Consider the following 27,508-nt stretch of genomic DNA (forward strand, 5'->3'; position numbering starts at 1 on the left):
TAAAAATTTTTTTTTCCTCAAAATTTTTTTTTTCATCAATTTTTTTTTTCCTCAAATTTTTTCCTCAAAAATATTTTCCTCAAATTTTTTTTTTCTCATTTTTTTCGTTTCCTTATTCGTTTTCTATTTCGTTTTTCGATTTTCGATTTTCAATTCCTTATTCGGTTTCTATTTCCTTTTTTGATTTTCATTTCCTTATTCGGTTTCTATTTCCTTTTTTGATTTTCATTTCCTTATTCGGTTTCTTTTTCCTTATTCGGTTTCTATTTCCTTATTTGATTTTCATTTCCTTTTTTCATTTCTGTTTCCTTATTCGGTTTCTTTTTCCTTATTCGAAATTCATTTCCTTATTTGGTTTCTGTTTCCGTATTCGGTTTCTATTTCAATACGGTGGTCAGACGGTCCCGGATCCCCAAAAAATATTTAAGTGGGAAATAGCTTGTGTCAATCCCTTTCAAAGGTATTGACATAAGCTATTTCCCACTAAAATATTTCTTGGGGATCCGGGCCCGTCTGGCCACCACAAAGCTCGATTCAAAGGTGACCCTTAACGTAATATTCTGTATTAACCACACATTCGGTACTACTCGGCATATCCCTACATCAAAGTTCTGAACCGGACCTAGCTCATTTCAAAGGTATTGACCTAGGCTATTTCCCACTTAGATATTTTTCTGAGATCCGGGCCCGTCTGGCCACCACAGAGGTTCAAAGTTGCTCTTTAACATAAATACAATACCCAGAACCCAAGTTCCTTTTTAATCACGTGTGTATCTACATCCATTTGGTATAAGTTTTATATATTACAGAGTCTATTATTTCGTCAAATTTAGGACATTGAAAGACCGGGGGGTCTCAACATCATTTAAGCGGTCCTAAGCGGTAGGTTTTCACTGTACATTTCTTTTTTGGCTTTTCATAAATATTTCTATTTATATTTCTAAATGTCACTGGAGTGATCGGTATTTGTTTTTGTTTTATATATCATATATTAAATTACATCTTTGATGAATCTTTGATGTCGTTTTATTGATAAAATTCTATACTACATAAAGACAAATATTCAACTTATTTAAGGGCTTAAATTCGAGGTCAACGAGAATTAACGACAGCTTGAAGGGGTCATAAAACAATTTGCAGTAGTCTATTCCATTATTGAAATTAAGCTATTTCTCAATGTTCACGACCAGGCAGAAGCTAGCGAACAATAGCTAGCGAACAATAAGCCAGCGAACAATAAGGCGATATATCGAGAAACCAAAAAACAGAATAAGACAACAACGGCCGTTAAATAAAAAAATATTTAAAAAGGCAGAAAATCAGTTAAAATATAGCAATTTCAACTCAATTTTGAAATGGTTTTTATCCAATCTATTGATTTAACAAGTCGAATAACTTTTTAGGCTAATATTCAGTACCACAATAACTATGCATCTATCAACGGATTATTTGTAGGTGTAGGGCCACCTATGCACCCTCTTCAATTTAGAACGTATGTAAAAGTAGTCCTACCCTGTAAAATATAGCACCTTTGATGTCATTGTTTAATCTAGAGCTCAAAATTTGAAAAAAAATGTAAAAAAATTAGGAGGGTCGGCCTATTCCAGGGCTTCTAGAGAAAAATAATGAGGGGTGTCACGGGAAATGACTATATAGGTCTTGTAGAGGAGAAACAGGCGCTTCTTTTGCGCTAGGTATCGAAGGGCGCTATGTTCAAAAATCTGAAACTAGAGCTCAAAATTTGAAAAAAATGTCAAAAATTAGGGGGGTCGGCCTATTCTAGGACTTCTAGAGAAAAATAATGAGGGGTGTCACGGGGTATGACTATATAGGTCTTGTAGAAGAGAAACAGGCGCTTCTTTTGCGCTAGGTATCGAAGGGCGCTATGTTCAAAAATCTGAAACTAGAGCTCAAAATTTGAAAAAAATGTCAAAAAATTAGGGGGGTCGGCCTATTCTAGGACTTCTAGAGAAAAATAATGAGGGGTGTCACGGGGTATGACTATATAGGTCTTGTAGAAGAGAAACAGGCGCTTCTTTTGCACTAGGCATCGAAGGGCGCTATGTTCAAAAATCTGAAACTAGAGCTCAAAATTTGAAAAAAATGTCAAAAATTAGGGGGGTCGGCCTATTCTAGGACTTCTAGAGAAAAATAATGAGGGGTGTCACGGGGTATGACTATATAGGTCTTGTAGAAGAGAAACAGGCGCTTCTTTTGCGCTAGGTATCGAAGGGCGCTATGTTCAAAAATCTGAAACTAGAGCTCAAAATTTGAAAAAAATGTCAAAAAATTAGGGGGGTCGGCCTATTCTAGGACTTCTAGAGAAAAATAATGAGGGGTGTCACGGGGTATGACTATATAGGTCTTATAGAAGAGAAACAGGCGCTTCTTTTGCACTAGGCATCGAAGGGCGCTATGTTCAAAAATCTGAAACTAGAGCTCAAAATTCGAAAAAAATGTCAAAAAAATGGGGGTAGGGTCGGCCTATTCCAGGGCTTCTAGAGAAAAATAATGAGGGGTGTCACGGGGTATGACTATATAGGTCTTGTAGAGGAGAAACAGGCGCTTCTTTTGCGCTAGGTATCGAAGGGCGCTATGTTCAAAAATCTGAAACTAGAGCTCAAAATTCGAAAAAAATGTCAAAAATTTGGGGGGTCGGCCTATTCCAGGGCTTCTAGAGAAAAATAATGAGGAGTGCCACGGGGTATGACTATAAAGGTCTTGTAGAGGAGAAACATGCGCTTCTTTTGCGCTAGGTATCGAAGGGCACTATGTTCATAAATCTGAAACTAGACCTCGAAATTTGAACAAAATGTCAAAAAATTAGGGGGGGTCACCCAGCAGCGGCATAACAAAAAAAAAACTCATCATCAATACCAGACGCGCGTTTCGTCTACAAAAGACTCATTAGTGACGCTCGAATCAAAATAATGGTTGAAAGGCCAAAATAAAGGACGAAGTTGAAGATCATTGAGAACCAAACATTCCTAGCAGTTTTGCCAAATACAGGTAAGACAGTTTATTCCTGGTGTAGAAAAACCTTAGTTTTTTTCAAAAATTCAAAGCGGTGTTAATTTATAAGATTATATTAATGATAAGCCAAGTCAACACACAAGTGCCAACTACTGGGATGGTGATACCCTCGGGGAAATAAATCTTTACCAGCAGTGGCATCGACTCAGAGGTTGCATTTTAAGTTTTAACTCATCAAAGATACCAGTATTTTAATTTTATATTTACGCCAGACGCGCGTTTCGTCTACAATATATCAATGAATGTCCTGTGAAGGGAAAACAGGCGTATCGTTTGCGTAAGACTTCAAAAGGTGCTATGTTCAATTTTGTCGAAAGGAACTAAAAAAAAAATAAAAACTCAACTGTCAGACAAGAACGTGAAAACCAAAAAAAAAAAAAAAAAACAACATATCAGAGTCAGTAAAAAGTAATTTTCAAAATCTTGTTATATAAAGTCATAATTTCCCCATCCGAATAACATGATAAAAGAGTTTGTAAAATGTGTTATGTAAATACTGATAAAAAGAATGCTGATTACTGGCTGATTTTCTTTTTCAAGGGTATTTCGAAAAGAAAACGACGAAGATGAAAGAACTTTAGTGCGAATACCAGCTGGTATATAACCTAAAGTTCTATATACACTTACATACTTAATAGACAGTCTACTTTTTATTCTTTCAAAAGTTTTTTTTCATATCGGAGGTTTTGTACCAGATAACCAAAATCAGCAAAGAATACTGCATTGTTAAAAAAGTATGATAGTAAAACTACATACAGACCAGTTAACTTTATCAATGACAATACAAGCGCCACAACCTTAAAGACGGTATAAGTACCCTCGTCCACGTGCGGGTGTTGTCTGATAAAAATAGATGTACATGTATACACACGGAAAAAAGTATTTTGTAAAATGTGTTATGTAAATACTGATAAAAAAATGCTGATTACTGGCTGATTTTCTTTTTCAAGGGTATGTCGAAAAGAAAACGACGAAGATGAAAAAAACTTTAGTGCGATTGCCAACTGGTATATAACCAAATTGGAATTGAAATCAAAAAAACACTCTTTATTTTTTTATGATATAATTTGTTAAAATAAAACTAAAATAAAACTAGTTAAACACTATTTAAATATCACCTGAGTTTGATCAATAATTATCGACTCGATAAGTTCTTATCTGCACATGCAGCTACTGTACCCGTACACAGCAAAACATGTGTTTCATCCTCATTGTTTTCAACACTTTAAATAACCAAGTTTATAAAGTTATGTGATTGACACCTTGAAATAGGTCCTCCACAACTCTTAACCGCAGCAAGATGGTAGATTATCAGCATGAGAGAGGCAGGAATGTCGCTGTGACAACTGTACGTATTGTCGGTCATCACTTTTCCACTATTAGTCGTTCAGAGAATAAAAATCAGGCAATACACGATATAAAAGACTATCCGAGACCAAAAAGACCCCCTATGCCACCTGCTAGGGAAAATCAAGCATGATGAATCTTAGTCAGAAAGAAACCCATTGCATACAATACAATCCTGAAAAGAGAGGGGTGGGCATACAGGAGCCTTTTAACAATAATTGTTCGAGATTGAATCATTCCTTCTGGTTATTGTGCGATAAGACCATTTCAGGGACGTTTGCTTACGAACAGACACACAGTTATCCGTATCCAATGTAGTGCAGAGCTCGCCAAAATTGGAAATAAACATCGTGGAGGAAGATCCATTGTTCAAATGGAATTCTGTTTATTTTCCTTGGTCCAATCATAGCCCGGATTTGAACCATATCAAGGATGTATGGGACACTATTGGGCGTAATTTGCACAAAAGGACACCCCAGTCCAAACACGTGATGAAATAAACAATGCCCTTCATCAGAAATGGTTGCTGCTACCTAAGCAACAAATTAGTCGATTTATGGCAGAAATCATAAGACGTTAAGTGGCGGTTGACCGTTTAAATGGAGACTGCGCACAAAGTGCTATTTCTTTGGCGTATAACGATTAACCATGATGTGAACAATCATCTTAAGATTAATTTTGAAATGTCTGACATTGTAAAGTTCGACTACAGTAAAAGTTGTAAAATGCAGTTTTTTGTACAAAAAAACACCTCATTTTGTTTTTAGAATTGTGGTTAGATAAATATTTTTTTTTTCAAACATTTTTTGTTCGTTAAAATGCCAATGTTTTCATAAACTATGTTTCAATATTATTTTACAAATATTTTATCATATTCCATCCAAAATAAAGGCTGATTATTCAAGTTTTAAAAAATCAATATTTTGCAATACTTTTTTCCATGTGTATATATAAAAAAAGAAACATTACTTTGCTTTTTAAGTAAAATATATTTAATATATTAGTTTGTAATATTTTCACGATTAAAACTAATGACCTGAATAATCTATTCATGATCATTTAGTATTACTTTTAAATTCGAAGATAACTTTACGCCATTTTCCGATTTCAAACAAATACGCATTTTTTCAACCATTTACCTTTATACAGATAACCTTTTAACTGAGTTGTCCTTTTGATCATTAAATGTATCGAGCACTATTTAATGTCTCTAGAATGACTTTGAAAGGCGCTAAAGACTCGTCTTAGAGATACTGGTACAACATTTTAACGTCCCCGAGGTTTCAACTCACATGAAACGAAGTTATGTGAAGATTGGCAAATCCGCATTATTTATCTCCGTAATCGATTTGGAGAAACTCATGGAAGAAACAAAAATAGGCTATATGCGCAAACAGTTTGTAACCGACTTCATCTGGGCAGCCTAAGAGCTCGTCGTTCGTTGAAGTGATCTATCCTTACGCAGAATCGAAGGATGTCGCGAGTTGAATGGAGAGGGTACGGATTCGATGACATAGACTAACATGGAGACTAATCCTTTTTACCGCTGAATCGAAATTCAACTTGACATTTATCGATGGCAGAGACATGGTCTGCCGCAGGTACAAGGCATGCTTTTTGATGCGTGCGTACAGGAAACAAATTGGCTTTAGGGTGGCGAATTAATGGTATGGGATGGATAACCTACCAGGAACGCCCTGATCTGACAATTAGTGAAGGAAACCTAAATGCAAAAGGGTATAGGAACGAAATTCTGGCTCCACTAGTTCTCCCGTTTCTCCGAAGGCATCGTTAAACTACATTTTAAACAGAAAACGCCCGTTGTAAACACATTTTAATGAATTTTGGAGAATAATCGCATTCGAGTGTTGCCGTGGCCAGTATTGTCTTCAGATTATCGCCAATGGGACATCTTTGGGACGAACTTGGACGACTCACCAAAAAGAGCCCAAATCCATCGGAAACGGTCATCCAACTTGAATAATACTTTTCAGGGAAAGTAACAACAGAAAGGGTCATTGATAAAAAGGACGATCAAGAATAGTTTCTTCAGATACTGGAACATGAATTACCACAATATCACCATCCTGAAACCTCTGAGGGCCATTTCGGATTCTGTAATGAAATGTTGGTTCATTCAAAAGCACGTATGAAACGGATATAAAATGGATGCAAATAAAATATGATGCAGCAATAAAAGAACGTGAAAATAAAATAATGAACAAGCTGGACAACTATGACCACAAATTCAAACATGCAGAACCATTGATTTGTTAACTTCACGAAAATAAAACGGCAGCTGAGATCCAGGTGATGAATGTTTGGTAAGCAAAACAAGAAGAACAAGAAAGAGAAATTGAATAGATTCACGGAGTGAGATGTGTTGAGACAAACTAGAGTAGATATTGAAACCTTAAAAATTGAGGGTAATACGTTGCATCATACTCATACCTCTCGTAAATACCACACACATGGCGTTTACTATGTGCCGCACTCAATGTAATGTCACGTCACTTTGACATCTTTCTATGATTAATACATCTCTCACATAGTTAAGAAGTCCTTTATTTCTATTTTAAGAAAGGAAAAGTAATACAAAGCTAAAAGCCATTTGTTCCGGAAATGAACGAGCACTTACAAGACTTTAGAAGAATTTTGGATACATAACTGGATAGTTTCGATATAAAAATTGAGAAATTTTAGATTCATACTCACAAAAAATGACATTTATATAGGTCATCATGATAAAATTGCAGAAGATTCCTCTTATAAAAAGGTGGTGGAAGAGATTTAGCAAACAAATCCTTAAATGTTCGTTAAGATTAAGAAATCCGTCAAATTATATTTTTTTTATTCAATCCTCACAATCATCTAGTTATAACTTACCCGTCAATACTATCGTTTTTTTAAGAATACATATCATAATTTCACCTACAGACAATGTGTACCCGCAAGTCACTCCTCTCAATAGCACCGGCATGCACGCAAATTAAATTGATGCACGTCGACATCTCTTGTTTAATAGAATGCAGCATATATTCATAGTAGTTACTCTGATTTATCAGAGAAAACCGCTGAATCATTGGTTACAAGTAGTAACCTTTACATTCTCATAACCTTTACAGTCTTGGAGAATCATCAAGAATATAGACCTTCTAGAGATGTTAGTTTAATCATAGTTATTTCGGAAACAAGTTATTATGAGTTAAATTACTAGTAATCATACCCCTTTCTACTTTTATTGTGCGAGTGCTGCCTTGTAGCGCCATTAGCCTGCTCTTTTTTTGAAGCTAACAAGTTGTCTTTTACGTGCAAGTGGTATGGCTCTCTTTTAACACGTGATTAGTCGCGTATCCTTCCGACAGACTATCGTTGTTCCAGAAGATAATACTCGCAAATGGTGTGAATGAAGAGCCGAAAATTTGGTCCCTGAAATTGTCTCCCAGAAACGGAGATGGAACCACGAACCTTTGTGTTTGAAAATAGAGGTTGTGACTCCATGTCTTATTGTTTGAACCAAGAAATAAATGACTGAGAATACCTTTCCATTCCTCCAAGAGATCATTTACATCACCCCAATTATACGATTATAGATGCGATACGCGGTATTCAGAAGTTCGGGAACCCTGTTTTTCCTCATTGTTAAAATTCTGGAATTGGTAATCACGCGGAACTGACCCTGCTGTATAATTAGTATGTCTGCATACAAGTTACACTTCACCTTATTATCTTTCATATTTCTTATAAGTTGCGGCCACATGTCCTAAGTCGGTCTCTGTTTGGTGGTGTTTTTGTTGGTTAAGAGATCATCTAAAGTACCAATCACTCAAGTGCGAATATATTTGGCTTTAAAGTATTAGTTCATCTTCCCCATCATGGTATGATCTCAGTGATCGAGAAAAACTCGAGTTTCCTCAAATCTTACGGGATCGATAGAGTAGACATCAACGCAGTGTATTATACATAGTACTTTGATCTCTTTGTTGTTGAATTCGGTAATCTTTTCCGTCCATAGTTTTATGAAAATGCTTGACTTGAATATGGAATGAAAAGCAACCTGGATCATCACAACTTCTTGGTCTTGGGCGGCACTTAGTCATATTGGCAAGTAAAACATAAATGATGCGAAGAATAAACGTGAATTCTTTATTCTGTTGAAACAGAACTGTAATCCAAGTTTCACTCAAACGAACAACGATCAAGCATCGTTTCTCGAATTTACGTCGAAATATTTTATCCGTTTAACAAACTTTTCTATAGAGACACCTAGACCGATTTGTACTTTTGTGAAGATGAGGTTTGTTAAACGGCTGACTAGATGAAGTCGGTTATATAGTGCATAGTTAACAACCTATGTTCTTTAACTCACATAGTTGCGAGTCGTTGTATTCTTATATTGAGCATCGACTGCTTATTTGCAATAGGCGAGTGACTTATTTCAAAAAGACGCTTAGTTAACAACCCTAATAGACCCATCTTACGCACGGCTGTATTATATATACACATGGAAAAAAGTATTGCAGCACCTTGATTTTTTAAAACTTGAAAAATCAGCCTCTTTTTTTGGATGAAATATAATAAAATATGTGTAGGATATTATTAAAACATAGTTTATGATAACATTGGCAACCACAATTTTAATAACAAAATGTCGTGTTTTTTGTACAAAAAATGCATTTTTCAACTTTTACTGTAGTCGAACTTTACAATGTCAGGTATTTCAAAATTAATCTTCAGATGACTGTTCGCATCATGGTTGGTCGTTATACGCCAAAAAATTAGTACTTTGTGCGCAGCCTCCAATCAAACGAATTACCGCATCTCAACGTCTTTTGATTCCTGCCATGAATCGGCTAATAAAGTAATGTAAAGGTAGCAGCATCCATTTCTGATGAAGGGCATTGTTTATTTCATGATGTGTTTGAACTGGTGTGTCCTTTTGTGCACTTTCCGCCCAATAGTGTCCCAAATATGCTCGATATGGTTCAAATCCGGGCTACGATCTGGCCAAGGAAGATGAACCGAATTCCATTTGAACATTGGATCTTCCTCCAAGATGCTAATTTCCAATTTTGACGAGCTCTGCACTACATTTGATACGGATAACTGTGTGTCTGTTCGTAAGCAAACGTCCCTGAAATGGTCTTATCGCACAATAACCAGTAGAGATGATTCAATCTCGAACAATTATTGTTAAAAGGCTCCTGTATGCCCACCTCTCTCTTTTCAGGATTGTATTGTATGCAATGGGTTTCTTTCTGACTAAGCTTCATCATGGTTGATTTTCCCTAGCAGGTGGCATAGGGGGTCTTTTTGGTCTCGGATAGTCTTTTATATCGTGTATTGCCTAATTTTTATTCTCTAAACGACTTATAGTGGAAAAGTGATGAACGACAATACGTGCAATTGTCACAGCGACATTCCTGCCTCTCTCATGCTGATAATCTGCCATCTTGCTGCTGTTATGAGTTGTGGAGGACCTATTTCAAGGTGTCAATCACATAACTTTATAAACTTGGTTATTTAAAGTGTTGAAAACAATGAGGATGAAACACATGTTTTGCTGTGTACGGGTACAGGAGCTGCATGTGCAGATAAGAACTTATCGAGTCGATAATTATTGATCAAACTCAGGTGATATTTAAATAGTGTTTAACTAGTTCTATTTTAACAAATTATATCATAAAAAAATAAAGAGTGTTTTTTAATTTCAATTCCAATTTGGTTATATACCAGCTGCCATTCGCACTAAAGTTCTTTTTATCTTCGTCGTTTTCTTTTCGACATACCCTTGAAAAAGAAAATCAGCCAGTAATCAGCATTTTTTTATCAGTATTTACATAACACATTTTACAAACCCTTTTATCATGTTATTCGGATGGGGAAATTATGACTTTATATGACAAGAAATTGCAAATTAGTCTTTGCTGACTATGATATGTTTTTTTTGGTTTTCGCGTTCTTGTCTGACAGTTGAGTTTTTCATTAAAAGTTTTTAGTTCCTTTCGACAAAATTGAACATAGCATTATTCTTACTACATTTGTATAAACTTCAAGATTATAATTATTTTTTTCTAAAGTGAATATTGATCAATATTTTCGAAGGGTTAAATATTTCTCAGTGATGTCCTGCCATGGCTTTGTTTAAATTTGTTTGTTAGCTTTTTGTTCATGAATTTTTGTCTCTAATATTTAATTAACTATGCATTTGTATTCAGATGTTGCAGATCAAATATATTCGTTCATTGTGTAATCATACGTTTTTTGATTGAGTTAAGTCTACCAATTGATATTTTATCGTGTGTTTTTCTATGTTGTGATGTTATGCTATTGTTTCAGAAAAAGGGAGAAGGTTTGGATCCATTAAAACGTTTAATCCCGCTGCAAATGTTTGCACCTGTCCTAAGTCAGGAATCTGATGTACAGTAGTTGTCGTTTGTTTATGTAATATATACGTGTTTCTCGTTTCTCGTTTTGCTTATATAGATTAGACCGTTGGTTTTCCCGTTTGAATGGTTTTACACTAGTAATGTTGGGGCTCTTTATAGCTTGTTGTTCGGTGTGAGCCAAGGCTCCGTGTTGAAGGCCGTATACTTTAACCTATAATGGTTTACTTTTTAAATTGTTATTTGGATGGAGAGTTGTCTCATTGGCACTCACACCACATCTTCCTTTTTCTATAGCACCTTTTGAAGTCTTACGCAAACGATGCGCCTGTTTACCCTTCACAGGACATTCACTGATATATTGTAGACGAAATGCGCGTCTGGCGTAAATATAAAATTTAAATACTGGTATCTATGATGAGTTAAAACTTAAAATGCAACCACTGAGTCGACGCCATTGCTGGTAGAGATTTATTTCCCCGAGGGTATCACCAGCCCAGTAGTCAGCACTTGTGTTGACTTGGCTAATCATTGATATAATCTTATAAATTAACACCGTTTGAATTTTTGAAAAAAATAAGGTTTTTCTACACCAGGAATAGACTGCCTTACCTGTATTTTGCAAAACTACTAGGAATGTTATGTTCTCAATGTTCTTCAACTTCGTCCTTTATTTTGGCCTTTCAATCATTATTTTGATTCGAGCGTCACTAATGAGTCTTTGTAGATGAAACGCGCGTCTGGTATTTATGATGAGTTTTTTGTGTTATGCCGCTACTGGATGACCCCCCTAATTGTTTGCCTTTTTTTTAAATTTTGAGCTCTAGTTTCAGATTTTTGAACAAAGTGCCCTTCGATACCTAGCGCAAAAGAAGAGCCTGTTTCTCTTCTACAAGACCTTTATAGTCATACCCCGTGACACCCCTCATTATCTTTCTCTAGAACTCCTGGAATAGGCCGACCTTACCCCCATTTTTTTGACATTTTTTTCGAATTTTGAGCTCTAGTTTTAGATTTTTGAACATAGCGCCCTTCGATACCTAGTGCAAAAGAAGCGCCTGTTTCTCCTCTACAAGACCTATATAGTCATAACCCGTGACACCCCTCATTATTTTTCTCTAGAAGTCCTAGAATAGGCCGACCCCCCTATTTTTTTTACATTTTCTTCAAATTTTGAGCTCTAGTTTCAGATTTTTGAACATAGCGCCCTTCGATACCTAGTGCAAAAGAAGCGCCTGTTTCTCTTCTACAAGACCTATATAGTCATACCCCGTGACACCCCTCATTATTTTTCTCTAGAAGTCCTAGAATAGGGCGTTCCCCCAAATTTTTTGACATTTTTTTCAAATTTTGAGCTCTAGTTTCAGATTTTTGAACATAGCGCCCTTCGATACCTAGCGCAAAAGAAGCGCCTGTTTCTCCTCTACAAGACCTATATAGTCATCCCCCGTGACACCCCTCATTATTTTTCTCTAGAAGCCCTAGAATAGGCCGACCCCCCTAATTTTTTGACATTTTTTTCAAATTTTGAGCTCTAGTTTCAGATTTTTGAACATAGCGCCCTTCGATACCTAGCGCAAAAGAAGCGCCTGTTTCTCCTCTACAAGACCTATATAGTCATTCCCCGTGACACCCCTCATTATTTTTCTCTAGAAGCCCTAGAATAGGCCGACCCCCCTAATTTTTTGACATTTTTTTCAAATTTTGAGCTCTAGTTTCAGATTTTTGAACATAGCGCCCTTCGATACCTAGCGCAAAAGAAGCGCCTGTTTCTCTTCTACAAGACCTATATAGTCATTCCCCGTGACACCGCTCATTATTTTTCTCTAGAAGCCCTGGAATAGGCCGCCCCCCCTAATTTTTTGACATTTTTTTCAAATTTTGAGCTCTAGTTTCAGATTTTTGAACATAGCACCCTTCGATACCTAGCGCAAAAGAAGCGCCTGTTTCTCTTCTACAAGACCTATATAGTCATACCCCGTGACATCCCTCATTATTTTTCTCTAGAACTCCTGGAATAGGCCGACCCTACCCCCATTTTTTGGACATTTTTTTCGAATTTTGAGCTCTAGTTTCAGATTTTTGAACATAGCACCCTTCGATACCTAGTGCAAAAAAAGCGCCTGTTTCTCTTCTACAAGACCTATATAGTCATACCCCGTGACACCCCTCATTATTTTTCTCTAGAAGTCCTAGAATAGGGCGTTCCCCCAAATTTTTTGACATTTTTTTCAAATTTTGAGCTCTAGTTTCAGATTTTTGAACATAGCGCCCTTCGATACCTAGCACAAAAGAAGCGCCTGTGTCTCCTCTACAAGACCTATGTAGTCATTCCCCGTGACACCCTTCATTATCTTTCTCTAGAAGCCCTAGAATACGCCGACCCCCCTAATTTTTTGACATTTTTTTCAAATTTTGAGCTCTAGTTTCAGATTTTTGAACATAGCGCCCTTCGATACCTATTGCAAAAGAAGCGCCTGTTTCTCTTCTACAAGACCTATATAGTCATACCCCGTGACACCCCTCATTATTTTTCTCTAGAAGTCCTAGAATAGGCCGACCCCCCTAATTTTTTGACATTTTTTTCAAATTTTGAGCTCTAGTTTCAGATTTTTGAACATAGCGCCCTTCGATACCTAGCGCAAAAGAAGCGCCTGGGTCTCTTCTACAAGACCTATATAGTCATTCTCCGTGACACCCCTCATTATTTTTCTCTAGAACTCCTGGAATAGGCCGACCCCCCTAATTTTTTGACATTTTTTTCAAATTTTGAGCTCTAGTTTCAGATTTTTGAACATAGCACCCTTCGATACCTAGCGCAAAAGAAGCGCCTGTGTCTCTTCTACAAGACCTATATAGTCATTCTCCGTGACACCCCTCGTTATTTTTCTCTAGAACTCCTGGAATAGGCCGACCCCCCTAATTTTTTGACATTTTTTTCAAATTTTGAGCTCTAGTTTCAGATTTTTGAACATAGCGCCCTTCGATACCTAGCGCAAAAGAAGCGCCTGTTTCTCCTCTACAAGACCTATATAGTCATACCCCGTGACACCCCTCATTATTTTTCTCTAGAACTCCTGGAATAGGCTGACCCTACCCCCATTTTTTGGACATTTTTTTCGAATTTTGAGCTCTAGTTTCAGATTTTTGAACATAGCACCCTTCGATACCTAGCGCAAAAGAAGCGCCTGTTTCTCTTCTACAAGACCTATATAGTCATACCCCGTGACACCCCTCATTATTTTTCTCTAGAACTCCTGGAATAGGCCGACCCTACCCCCATTTTTTGGACATTTTTTTCGAATTTTGAGCTCTAGTTTCAGATTTTTGAACATAGCGCCCTTCGATACATAGTGCAAAAGAAGCGCCTGTTTCTCTTCTACAAGACCTATATAGTCATTCTCCGTGACACTCCTCATTATTTTTCTCTAGAAGCCCTGGAATAGGCCGACCCCCCCTAATTTTTTGACATTTTTTTCAAATTTTGAGCTCTAGTTTCAGATTTTTTAACATAGCGCCCTTCGATACCTAGCGCAAAAGAAACGCCTGTTTCTCTTCTACAAGACCTATATAGTCATACCCCGTGACACCCCTCATTATTTTTCTCTAGAACTCCTGGAATAGGCCGACCCTACCCCCATTTTTTGGACATTTTTTTCGAACTTTGAGCTCTAGTTTCAGATTTTTGAACATAGCGCCCTTCGATACTTAGTGCAAAAAAAGCGCCTGTTTCTCCTCTACAAGACATATATAGTCATACCCCGTGACACCCCTCATTATTTTTCTCTAGAAGTCCTAGAATAGGCCGACCCCCCTAATTTTTTGACATTTTTTTCAAATTTTGAGCTCTAGTTTCAGATTTTTGAACATAGCGCCCTTTGATACCTAGCGCAAAAGAAGCGCCTGTTTCTCCTCTACAAGACCTATATAGTCCTTCCCCGTGACACCCCTCATTACTTTTCTCTAGAAGCCCTGGAATAGGCCGACCCTCCTAATTTTTTGACATTTTTTTCAAATTTTGAGCTCTAGATTAAACAATGACATAAAAGGTGCTATATTTTACAGGGTAGGACTACTTTTACATACGTTCTAAATTGAAGAGGGTGCATAGGTGGCCCTACACCTACAAATAATCCGTTGATAGATGCATAGTTATTGTGGTACTGAATATTAGCCTAAAAAGTGATGCGACTTGTTTAATCAATAGATTGGATAAAAACCATTTCAAAATTGAGTTTAAATTGCTATATTTTAACTGATTTTCTGCCTTTTTAAATATTTTTTTATTTAACGGCCGTTGTTGTCTTATTCTGTTTTTTGGTTTCTCGATATATCGCCTTATTGTTCGCTGGCTTATTGTTCGCTAGCTATTGTTCGCTAGCTTCTGCTTGGTATGTTCACGCGTATTTCGATATTAAGTCTGTCGGTACTCCTCTAATATGCGTTGCGGAACATATTGACTATGTACCTTTTGTTCCATTCTTAATAAGCATTCGAGTGAGGTATAAGCTAAGGTTTATCTGTACTTACGGGCTGAAGGGTCACAGCAGTCCATTTCATTATTCAAAATATCCATTTCATTATTAAAAAAATTTGCTATTTCTTAATTTTCACGCGTATTTTTGTATTTAGGCCTCCGCAATCCAGCTTATTGTCATTGCGGCACATATCGTTTATTCTCAATGTATTCCTCTATCAATAAGCTTTAATTTGGTGTATATTTTTTTTCCTGAATTAGGAGCTGACGGGTTGCAGCAGTCCGTTCCATTATTCCAAATAAGCTAGTTTTCAATGTGCACGCGTATTTCGATATCAATATATAAAAAAGAAGATGCGGTATGATTGCCAATGAGACAACTATCCACAAAAGACCAAAAAGACACAGACAGTAACAACTATAGGTCACCGTACGGCCTTCAACAATGAGCAAAGCCCATACCGCATAGTCAGCTATATAATAGGCCCCGATTAGACAATGTAAAACAATTCAAACGAGAAAACTAACGGCCTTATTTATGTAAAAAAATGAACGAAAAACAATTGTAACACATAAACAAACGACAACCACTGAATTACAGGCTCCTGACTTGGGACAGGCACATACTTAAATGTCCGTCGGTACTCCTCTAATATGCGTTGCGAAACATATTGACTATATACCTTTTGTTCCATTCTTAGTAAGTTTTCGAATGAGGTATAAGGTTTATCTGCAATAACGGGCTGAAGGGTCAAAACAGTCCATTCCATTATTCAAAATATCCATTTCATTATTCAAAATTGGCTATTTCTTAATTTTTCACGCGTGTTTTGGTATTTAGGTCCACCGTAACCCCTCTAATGGTCATTGCTGCACAATCAACTTGTTATATCTTTAATCAGAGGATGAAAAATAGCAAAGGTCCAGGGGAAATAAAGAAAGACAACGTAGAGTATTTTGATATATATGTTTTGGTATTAAGGTTGTCCATACATGGAATTAGTATGGCGTTCATTATCACTGAACTAGTATATATTTGTTTAGGGGCCAGCTGAAGGACGCCTCCGGGTGCGGGAATTTCCCGCTACATTGAAGACCTGTTGGTGACCTTCTGCTGTTGTTTTTTTTCTATGGTCGGGTTGTTGTCTCTTTGGCACATTCCCCATTTCCATTCTCAATTTTAATTTCTGTTAAAAATAGTTAAGGAAAAGCCATTAGTTTATCCTCCTGAACTAAATAAATAAATAAAATAAAAGATTTACAGAGTGTTTTTATTTTTTTCTTATAATAATTTGAATGTTCGTTTGATAACACCAAAATGATGAATTTAGAAATACGTAACTTAGCTATAGTGTCAGTTATTTTTTTTTTTAATTTTTATTTCACTATTCACCGCTCCAACTTGAATAATGAAACCTAAACTATTTCATTTACATTGGATAGTGAATAGTGAACTATTCCATTATTCATTATTAAATTTTGAATAATGAAAAATGAATAATGGACGTACTTCAGCGCGGTAAAAATGACATGTATGATGGATTTTTTTTCTGTGCTCGGTAAAAAGACCACCTACATAATGTAACTACTAGTACTTTACAGATCTATGGACAAATCGACAGGCAGGACGGAACACGCTTGGTTAATCATATATACATACCATATAAAACTTCATTTTTGAGGGATTATATATATATATACAACCTCTAGTAACTTACCCTGTATTTCACTTTAAATGTGTCTCGTTTTATATTAATGTATAAGTAAAATTGTCGGGCAATCTATGACAGATTTATTAGTCTTTCTTTGTCAGCTGTTCATATTAAATTGTTCGTATTGCCTCAAATCTGTCTGTCTTCTATGCCACGTACAACTGTGACGATATTGACTTTAGCAAACAATTCTACTCAAACCGGTGCTAGGGCTGTCTTGCAACTTTTATTGAGACGAGAATGATTTCTCTGTGTTGAAGATCTCACTGTATTTTGTCAAGATGAAGAACAGCAATAAAGTCTTAGACGCTGTTTCTTTGCTGCAAATTTATTTTGTATATGTCTTGATTTTGGTGTCGGGCAAACTTAGGTAAGAAAACGGAAACGAAAAATTCAGTATTTTTTTTTTATTATTTGTTAAGGCGCATAACCCTAGAATGGTATAAATGACGCCATCAAAATCAAATGTGATATGTATTTTGTTGTAATACGGATTGTGTATAAGTTTCATAACATTTTGTTGAGGCAAACTCGAGATAAAAGAACGAAAACTAATTTCTTGACGTACGGACATACACACGGACAAGGCTAGCAAAACTTAATGCCCCCTCCACTGTAAGTCATATTTCATTGAGTAACCCGATGTTTTCTTCACTTAATAACGATAATTGCTATATCCTATTCTCTTTTTATTTATATAAAGTTCCGAAAAAAATGTCCCTAACCATATTAATCAGAGTCTTAATATCTTGAAGGAATTCCGATCTATATATAGGAAATTATTGACCTGGCTACTGAGGTTGTTATTTGTCGCTTCTGTAAAAGAAGTAAAAAGACGAGGCATGTATTAATACCGAAATCGGGAATACCGGCTGGTATTTCATAATCTACCATTTGTTCTTACGAAACAGCTTCTAAATGCACATCTTATATCATTTTAATGTCTCATATAGACTTTCCAGGTCGTTTTTCATTGTATACTAGAAAGATCTCATTTTTTTCTGAATTGGAGAACCATTTTTATACCCCAGTCCCACTAGGCCACGATCGCACTACGATCTGCGAAAAAAATACAAATTTTGATGATCGTAGTACGATCGTGTAGATCGCAGTAAGGTCGTAGCACGGTCGTGGTGAGGTCTTCAAGATCGTGATGAGCGTGGCCAACTTTAAACATGTTCAAAACAATCGTGGTGCGGTCGTGATGAAAACAGGTCGTAGTAGGAGCGTAGTGAGAGCGCACTAAGGTCGTGGAAAGATCGCAAAGGTCGCTGTGCCATCGTAGCGAGAGCGTAGCGAAAGCGTGATTCTATTCGGAGAGACTGCGCTACGATCTCACAGCGACGTTATTACGACCTCACTACGACCATCACGTTCTCAACGCGACCCAACTACGCTTCCACTATGACCATACCACGTTTACACCACGCTGTTCAAGACCACAGTACGATTCTAGCACGCCCTTGCCGTCCTCATCACGCTCTTCTTACGACCTCACTACGTTCATACTACGACTTTCATTCTTATTGTCTCAGTGGCGGATCCAGAAATTTTCATAAGTGGGGGCCCCCTGACTGACCTAAGAGGGGGCCTGCTCCAGTCACGCTTCAATGATTCCTTATATAAGCAACCAATTTTTTTCACAAAAAGGGGGGACAGCCCCCGCCCCCCCTTAATTCGCCTCTGATTTTCACATAAAATATATGAAATCTCTCAAGGTTTTGTTTGTCTGTTTGTAATAAGGACTTCTTGTCCATTTTCCCAACCATGATTCTCGTTTTTATATAGATTAGACCGTTGGGTTTCCCGTTTGAATGGTTTTACACTAGTAATTTTGGGGCCCTTTATAGTTTGCTGTTCGATGTGAGCCAATGTTCCTTGTTGAAGGCCGTACCTTGACCTAGAATGGTTTACTTTTATAAATTGTTACTTGGACGGAGAGTTGTCTCATTGACTCATACCACATCTTCCTATATCTACTAATATTGACACATGTGTGTCATCTCTGCTATCGTTCACTAAAATATCGTCATTTGAGCTTGACGAACCAGCAATAGGTTGTAATTTAGGTTGCCTTGATCGGTCCGTCATCTCTGCTGGATCAGGATTCGTTACTATCAGAACTCCCTTTGCCTCTACATCAACCCCTACCACCACGCCCACGTGTTCTAGTAGATTTTGGTGGCATGACTGTATTGTTTCAGAGAAATCTACGTATTAATCAGAAACAGAAGGAATGGAACTGTATTGATATGGAACACGATGTTGACGTTTTTGCTGAGAACGTAGTAAGATCGCAGTATGAACGTAGTATAATCGTGGTAAGAACGTGCTATAAACGCAGTAGAAACGTGGTAAGATCGTGTTGCAATCGGATAACTCGTGGTATGGTCGTAGTGAGAACGTGATGAGCGTAGAAAGATCTTGATAAGCGTAGTGAGGTCGCAGAATAAGCGTGGTGAAAACGTCGTATAATCGTAGCGGGATCGTTGTAGAAGCGTACTGAGGACGTAGTAGCATCGTGAAAGCAATGGAAATTTACATTTTCATGCCGCTCATACTGCGACCTCACCACGATCAAAATTTATTTTAGATCGCGGTGATCGTGGTACGATCGTGGTCTAGTGGGACTTGGGCTTTAAACGATAAAGATTAAGCCCCAGTCCCACTAGACCACGATCCCACCACGCTCACCGCGATCTAAAATAAATTCAGATCGTGGTGAGGTCGCGGTATGAGCGGCATGAAAATGTAAATTTCCGTTGCTTTCACGATGCTACTACGTCCTCATTACACTTCTACAACGATCCCGCTACGATTATACTACGTTCTCACCGCGCTTATTCTGCGACCTCACTACGCTTATCAAGATCTTTCTACGCTCATCGCGTTCTAACTACGACCATACCACGAGTTATCCGATTGCAACACGATCTTACCACGCTTCTACTGCGATTATAGCACGTTCTTACCACGATTATTCTACGCTCATACCGCGATCTTACTACGTTCTCAGCAATAACGTCAACATCGTGTTCCATATCAATACAGTTCCATTCCTTCTATTTCTGATTAATACGTAGATTTCGCGGAAACAATACAGTCATGCCGCCAAAATTTACTAGAACACGTGCGCGTGGTGGTAGGGGTTGATGTAGAGGCAGAGGGAGCTCCAATAGTAACGAATCCTGATCCAACAGAGATGTCGGACCGACCAATCCAACCCAAGTTACAACCTATTGCTGGTCCATAAAACTCAAATGACGATATTTTAGTGAACGATACCAGAGATGACACAGATGTGTCAATAGATATAGGAATATGTGGTATGAGTGCGTTTGAGACAACTCTCCATCCAAGTAACAATTTATAAAAGTAAACCTTTATTGGCCAAGGTACGGTGTCCAACACGGAGCTTGGGCTCACACCGAACAGCAAGCTATAAAGGGCCCCAAAAATTACTAGTATAAAACCAACGGTCTAATCTAAATAGAAACGAGAAGCATGGTTGAGCCGTTAGAGAAAATGGACAAGAAGTCCTAATCACATACAGACAAACAAAATCTGGAGAGATTTAATATATTTTATGTGAAAATGACAACGAGAATGATGGTCGTAGTATGCACGTAGTCAGGTCGTAAGAAGAGCGTGGTGAGTACGACAAGGGCGTGCTAGAATCGTACTATGGTCTTGAACAGCGTGGTGTAAACGTGGTGTAGTCGCCGTGAGAACGTGATGGTCGTAGTGATGTCGTAATAACGTCGCTGTGAGATCGTAGCACATTCTCTCCGAATAGAACCACGCTCTCGCTACGATGGTACAGCGACCTTTGCGATCTTACTGCGACCTTAGCGCGCTCTCACTACGCTTCTACTACGACATGATTTCGCCACGACCGCAACACGATTGTTGTCCACGCTCATCACGATCTTGAAGACCTCACCATGACCGTGATACGACCTTACTACGATCTACACGATCGTACTACGATCATCAAAATTTGCATTTTTTTCACAGATCGTAGTGCGATCGTGGCCTAGTAGGACTGCGGTATTAGACAGTACTTTACATACGAAGAAACAACTCAGTCTCATGCTACTTAGTGGACATTTTGATGAGTTAGTCTCATGCTACTTAGTGGACATTTTGATGAGTTTAGTAGTTCACAAAACCGTTTCGTAGTGGACAAATTGTGTCGTAATTGATATCAACTCAATATTAAATTGATAAAAACATACTGAAAATTACATGGTACTAACCCTTGTTAATTGTTTTGTACAAATATACTTGAAAAATGAGTATACAAAACGACTGCATGTCATGGTAGTTGTAGTGTCCCGGCACTACGAAACGATTTTCTCCGGCAAACCGAATAAGGAAATAGAAATCCAAATAAGGAAATAGAAACCGAATAAGGAAAAAGTAACCGAATAAGGAAATGAAAATCGAATAAGGGAAAAGAAACTAAACTCATCAAAATGTTTTTCTCCCGCAAACCGAATGAGGAAATAGAAATCCAAATAAGGAAATAGAAACCGAATAAGGAAAAAGTAACCGAATAAGGAAATGAAAATCGAATAAAGAAAAAGTAACGGAATAAGGAAATGAAAATCGAATAAGGAAACAGAAACTGAATAAGGAAAAAAAATGAATAAGGAAATGAAAATCGAATAAGGAAAAAGAAACCGAATAAGGAAATGAAAATCAAATAAGGAAATAGAAACCGAATAAGGAAAAAAAAACTGAATAAGGAAATGAAAATCGAATAAGGAAATGATAATCGAATAAGGAAATAGAAACCGAATAAGGAAAAAGGAAACAGAATAAGGAAATAGAAACCGAATAAGGAAAAAGAAACCGAATAAGGAAATGAAAATCGAATAAGGAAAAAGAAACCAAATAAGGAAATGAAAATCAAAAAAGGAAATAGAAATCGAATAAGGAAATAGAAACCGAATAAGGAAAAAGAAACCGAATAAGGAAATGAAAATCAAAAAAAGGAAATAGAAACCGAATAAGGTAATGAAAATCGAAAAAGGAAATAGAAAACGAATAAGGAAATGAAAATTGAAAAAGGAAATAGAAACCGAATAAGGAAATGAAAATCGAATAAGGAAAAAGAAACCGAATAAGGAAATGAAAATCGAATAAGGAAATAGAAACCGAATAAGGAAAAAGAAACCGAATAAGGAAATGAAAATCGAAAAAGGAAATAGAAAACGAATAAGGAAATCAAAATCGAAAAAGGAAATAGAAAACGAATAAATAAACGAAAAAAATGAGGAAAAAAAATTTGAGGAAAAAATTTTTGAGGAAAAAAAAAATTTGAGGAAAAAAAATTTTGTGAAAAAAAATTTGAAAAAAAAAATTTTTTAAGGAAAAAAAAATTTGAGGAAAAAAAATTTGTGAAAAAAAAATTTTGAGGGAAAAAAAAAAATTCAGTTTGGACTTGTAAAATTTGAATATCGAAAAAGGAAAAAGGAAAAAGGAAACAACTTGTGTCTGGTATTAAAAACATTCGACTTTTCTACACTTTACACAAGTATTCCAGGCACATTCCAAACTAAAAGACAAATTGAAAGAGTTGGTATTGCTTTGTTTTATAAAAAACAGAAGGGCCAACGTAGAATATAGCCATTCAAAGTACGAAGTTGAAGAACACCGAGGACCCACCATTCCGTAAGGTTTTGCCAAATACAGCTAAGATAATATAGTCTTGTGGTTAGAAAATCATTAGTAAAAGTTTAATAAACAGTTAATTTACAATTATGACCATATCAATGATAATTCATGTCAACTCAGCTTTGCTGACTGCCGAGTTTATGATACAGTCAGGTTTGACACCTCCACCACCAATGGCATTTACCCAGTTGTTGTAAGCAAAATTATCATAGAAACTGGGCTTTAAGTTTTGTACGAATCTGAAGTCATTTTCCAGATGCATTGCATGTGCAGGTCTAAAAGTTAATAAACAGCCTTCTATGGCACATGCAGTTTTTAAAATTGCTAATGGGGAAAACCAAAGATTGATATAAAGGAACACAAATCTTCACATATGATATAAAGTTTTGCGCGTGACCAGACTCAATACTAGTAAGTCACTGTCCTTGTTTATAGATCATTGGGATGGATGGCATAAATAACATCTGTTTTAAACATTCAAAGACTATATACTAGTAATCTATATAGTGGAAGCATAGGCCAACACCAAGTGTATTTGTTATTCTCATCGGATTTTGTCAAATGTCTTAACGTTTGTAGCTGTAAATCGTATTTTTTTTGTTGTACTCGTGTGTTTTGGTAAAGATAATTAATCATCCAGTTCATTTATTAGATTTTAGTTTGGATCAACGAAATGTATACGATATATTTGGTTTACAGTTTGATTCAGAAGAAACACCGACATAGCTAGATAATACAATTAATTATCTAATTACTACCACAAGTTGATATTAATTAGTATTGTAATGTTCATTGTTATTTATAAATGTTATATCAGTCTTACAAATCTAATGTTGAGTTCTATACTAATTCTATCTTATTTTTGGGAAATCTTTTTAGAAATTCAAATGTGACGTAACTTTGTGCGTTGATGGCTCTGGCTAACTCGGCTGTGTATTTTTATGTGCTGGTTTATGTAATGCATCCGTTTTTCTTCTGTAGTTAGTCACCACACGGTTTTATCATGTATATCTATCATATAGTCATTTTATAAAATGCTGTTCCTAAATAATGAGGATATTGTTATCCCAGGCAGAAAACCCTAGCCGTATTAGGCACAACTTTTTGGAACGTTTGGTCCTCAGTGCTCTTTAGCTGTACTTTGTACTTGTTTTGGCGTTCGAACTTTTTACATCTGAGCGTCACTGGTTAGTCTTGTGTGGATGAACGCACGTCTGGCGTATTAAATCTTAAACCTGGTACCTTTTGTTAGCTATAATTCGTGTGTTTCTCTGTCCTATATATTCTCCAATTTTTTTTTTAATGTAGTCCTGTCATGTAATGGGGTCATTTTAATTTTATATGCAACATTGCCATAAAAGCGGGAGGTTTGAATGCCACAAAACCAGGTTCAACACAACATGTTTTTTCTTCTTAAAATTATAGTTCGTGTCTGTGTGTGTTACATTTTAATGTTGTGTTTCTGTTGTGTCGTAGTTCTCGTCTTATATTTGATACGTTTCCCCTAGTTTTAGTTTGTAACCCGGATTTGTTTTTTTTTTTCTCTATCGATTTATGAATTTCGAACAGCGGTATACTACTGTTGCCTTTATTTATTGTGAATCAATAGATATACAGAAATATGAGATGCGCGTAACAATACAGTTGCCCATCTGAATTTACAAAATCTTTCATCCGAAGAATGCAGCAAAATCGTAATCAGTTTAAAAATTCGGTCTTGTAGCATTATTTGTTCCTCAGATTTTTTTAAACTGAAAAGGCAAAAGAATGAACGGGCCAATGCTTATTACTTATATTTCTACAGTATAAATCTAAATTCTTTATAAAAGCAAAAATATAAATTTGGAACTATATTTGTTGATTGACAGAGAATTGTCCACTCTTTGACGAATTCCTTTTTTAAACTACAGGAAGAGACGGAAAACATAAAACGAAAATCATTTTAGTTACATAATGTGGGGACATTATCTGTTGTAAACGCAAAATATCGTTTAAGTAACAAATACACAGTGACACTTCTGGCGCAAATACAAAATTGCAATCCTGGTATTTATGATGAGTTTATTTATTACATCCCAGCTCCTTTGTTCTAACAGGGGTGATCTGAGCCGTATCACCCCTACCAGATCACCCCAGTTTGAGTTTCTTTGCTATGCATGCTTTCCTTTGTTCTGTAACATTTTGGCGGGAATGTCAAATCTACTATAAAACTTATAATTAAATATACAATTATACGGAAATGACTATCTATCAAAATTCACGTAGAAAAAATCCAGTGTATATGCTGGGATTCGAACTCTAGACCTTTAGCATATCAAGCCACGACACAACCACTACAACTGTCAGTAATTTAACATACTTAAAGGAAGCAAGATATTTTTATAAGTGGGGCGAGTTGTCAGACCTTTTTTCAGTGGAGTTTAAACCCTTTTCGTTAATAAGTGAGTTGTCAGGAATAGATAACCATAGTTTTGTATGGAAAAACTTTTATGAATGTTTGGTCCTCAATGCTCTTCAAATTAGTACTTTATTTGACCTTTTTAACTTTTTTTATTCGAACGTCACTGTTGAGATTTTTGTAGACAAAACGTGTTTCTGGCGCAAATTTTAAATGTCATTCCTGGTATCTATGATGGGTTTATTCAAGTAAAGATGATGCCCCAGAGTGAAGTTTTCTTTTATGTTTTGTATCTAAAAAGATTGTACTGAATGATTCCTAAAAGTAAAATTGAATGCACTGATTTTGAAAATTGTGCAGGCATCTATGTTTTGGGAGTTCGAGTGTAATGCATTCCAGCTCTCAGTGTTCCCCATTCACAAGTCTCAGCAACGTAGAAGATACAACAGATTATACATGCTAAAAGAGGAACGAAAGATACCAAAGGGACAGTCATACTCATAAATCTAAAACAATCTGACAACGCCATGGCTAAAAATGAAAAAAGACAAACAAACAACAGCACACATGACACAACATAGAAAACTAAAGAATAAACAACATGAACCCCACCAAAAAACTAGGGGGGATCTCAGGTGCTCCGGAAAGGTAAGCAGATCCTGCTCCACTTGTGGCACCCGTCGTGTTGCTTATGTGATAACAAATTCGGTAAATAGTCTAATTGGGTAGGTCACATTCATGAAATGGAAGGGGATTGTATTTACGACGAAAGGAACATATTCGATAACATTTGTGAAACGGTTATTCCATAACGGTCAACCAACTCGTGATGGCGTCCGTAAAATTTACGAAGGGATGATTTCAACTTCACCATTTGGAACTCTTGGTTTAATAGCTTCCTTGTGAGCAGCAACCCTCTATCAAGAAAATCATGATAGGAAATGCAAGCACGGGAATACCGTATCAATTGGGAGATATATACCCCGTATTCAGGTGCTGCTGGTATGTTGCTACTTAGAAATGGAAAGTTCGCAATTGGAAAGCTGAAATCATCTTTTTTGTCGTAAACTATTCTCATGTCCAGAGCAATTTAGTTCAGTGACAATAGATCGAAGTGTGCATAAATTACACATTGTACAGCTTTGTTCGGACGCATTAACTTCATAACGTGTTTCGGTTAAATGCATCCTTAGCTTTCAAATTCTCTGCTTTGAACATTCCTGTTGAAGGTAAATCCAGAAAAGCGCTTCGGACGCATTAAATTCTTAACAGGTTGTACAGCTTTCTGTGTCTTGTCTTCCCCAGTTTACCATTGCCTTTTCTGTTTCGGTCATTATTTTTTGTGTATTTATTTATATATTTATTCAAATTTTTAACGAATGAACAATGATAAGAAACAAATCATTTCTGGTGGATTCATTTATTCAGAGGACAATATTTCTGTTTTGTTTTGCCAATTAAACATATATACGTTAACCTGATACAATATTCTCGGTATCGTAAGCAGACTTCCAAGTCGTTAACAGCAAATAAACTCATAGAAACCAGGATTGAAATATAACATTATGTTTGAAGTGAAGCTAGCGAAATTTAAAATATTTTACCACGATTCAAGATTAATATAAATGTGTTTATATATTTAATGTTTACTTGTATTTATCTACAAATTTGATTCCATTTAAAGCGAAATCCACAACAAAGCTATCATAATGTAATATCGTTTTTGTTTTAACTTGTAGGTAAACCGGATAATGTCAACAACATTAACAGAAATGGTAAAAAAAATTCTATGGCGACGAATTCCAACCTGATTTCAAATCATGTCAAATGCAAAGCACGATCAGACAGATTGCAATCATTTGTGGAGGCTTTATCTAGAGATCCACCAACAAGACAAGACATTGAAATAATACCAACTGATCTTCAGAAATGTCTTGTCGAAATGTCTCAGTCAAAGGGATGTTTTGTTAGGAAAAGGAATAGGAGAAATTGGTGATTCAGAATCTGTTCCTCCTCCTTCTTATCTAATACCGAACAAGAATTCTAAGAATGTAACTTTATCTAGAGGTCAAAATGAAAAAGATATACCTGATGCAATTGCTGAAATAGACAAAGAACTTGAGCTGGTGTAATTTGAATAAAGTAATTTTTATTTATTAAACTTTTATGAAGTAAATAAACACAAAATATAATGCAGTTAAACACAAAATATAAGTTTTATCAAAACGTTAGTCTACCAGTATCAGTTCTTAACATATTCATGCCTTCCTAAAATCAAGAATTGGATAAAAACACTAAAACATGATTTAAGGATAATCATAGGTCTGTCTATGTTCCTTTGGAATTTCAACCAAAGATGAAGAACTGGATCTTCCATCACTGTATTGGATACCTAAACTACATAAGTGTCCTTACAAACAACGGTATATTGCTGGGTCTTCCAAGTGCTCCACGAAACCTCTTTCTAAATTAT

General features: G+C 36.3%; 1 protein-coding gene across 1 annotated transcript in view; it reads left to right on the top strand.

Moving 5' to 3' along the window:
* The window catches only part of LOC143069149 (protein dispatched homolog 1-like), an 89,428-nt gene extending 62,334 nt beyond the window's left edge, over positions 1–27,094 (top strand). Inside the window, exon 11 of the mRNA XM_076243635.1 lies at positions 26,775–27,094. Coding sequence (XP_076099750.1) covers positions 26,775–27,031 — 257 coding nt within the window. The 3' untranslated portion in view covers positions 27,032–27,094. The remainder of the gene's footprint in view (positions 1–26,774) is intronic.
* The last annotated feature ends 414 nt before the right edge of the window (positions 27,095–27,508 follow it).

The sequence above is a fragment of the Mytilus galloprovincialis genome, chromosome 3 (genome assembly GCF_965363235.1).
Source record: "Mytilus galloprovincialis chromosome 3, xbMytGall1.hap1.1, whole genome shotgun sequence".
In the NCBI taxonomy this organism is placed as follows: Eukaryota; Metazoa; Mollusca; class Bivalvia; order Mytilida; family Mytilidae; genus Mytilus; species Mytilus galloprovincialis.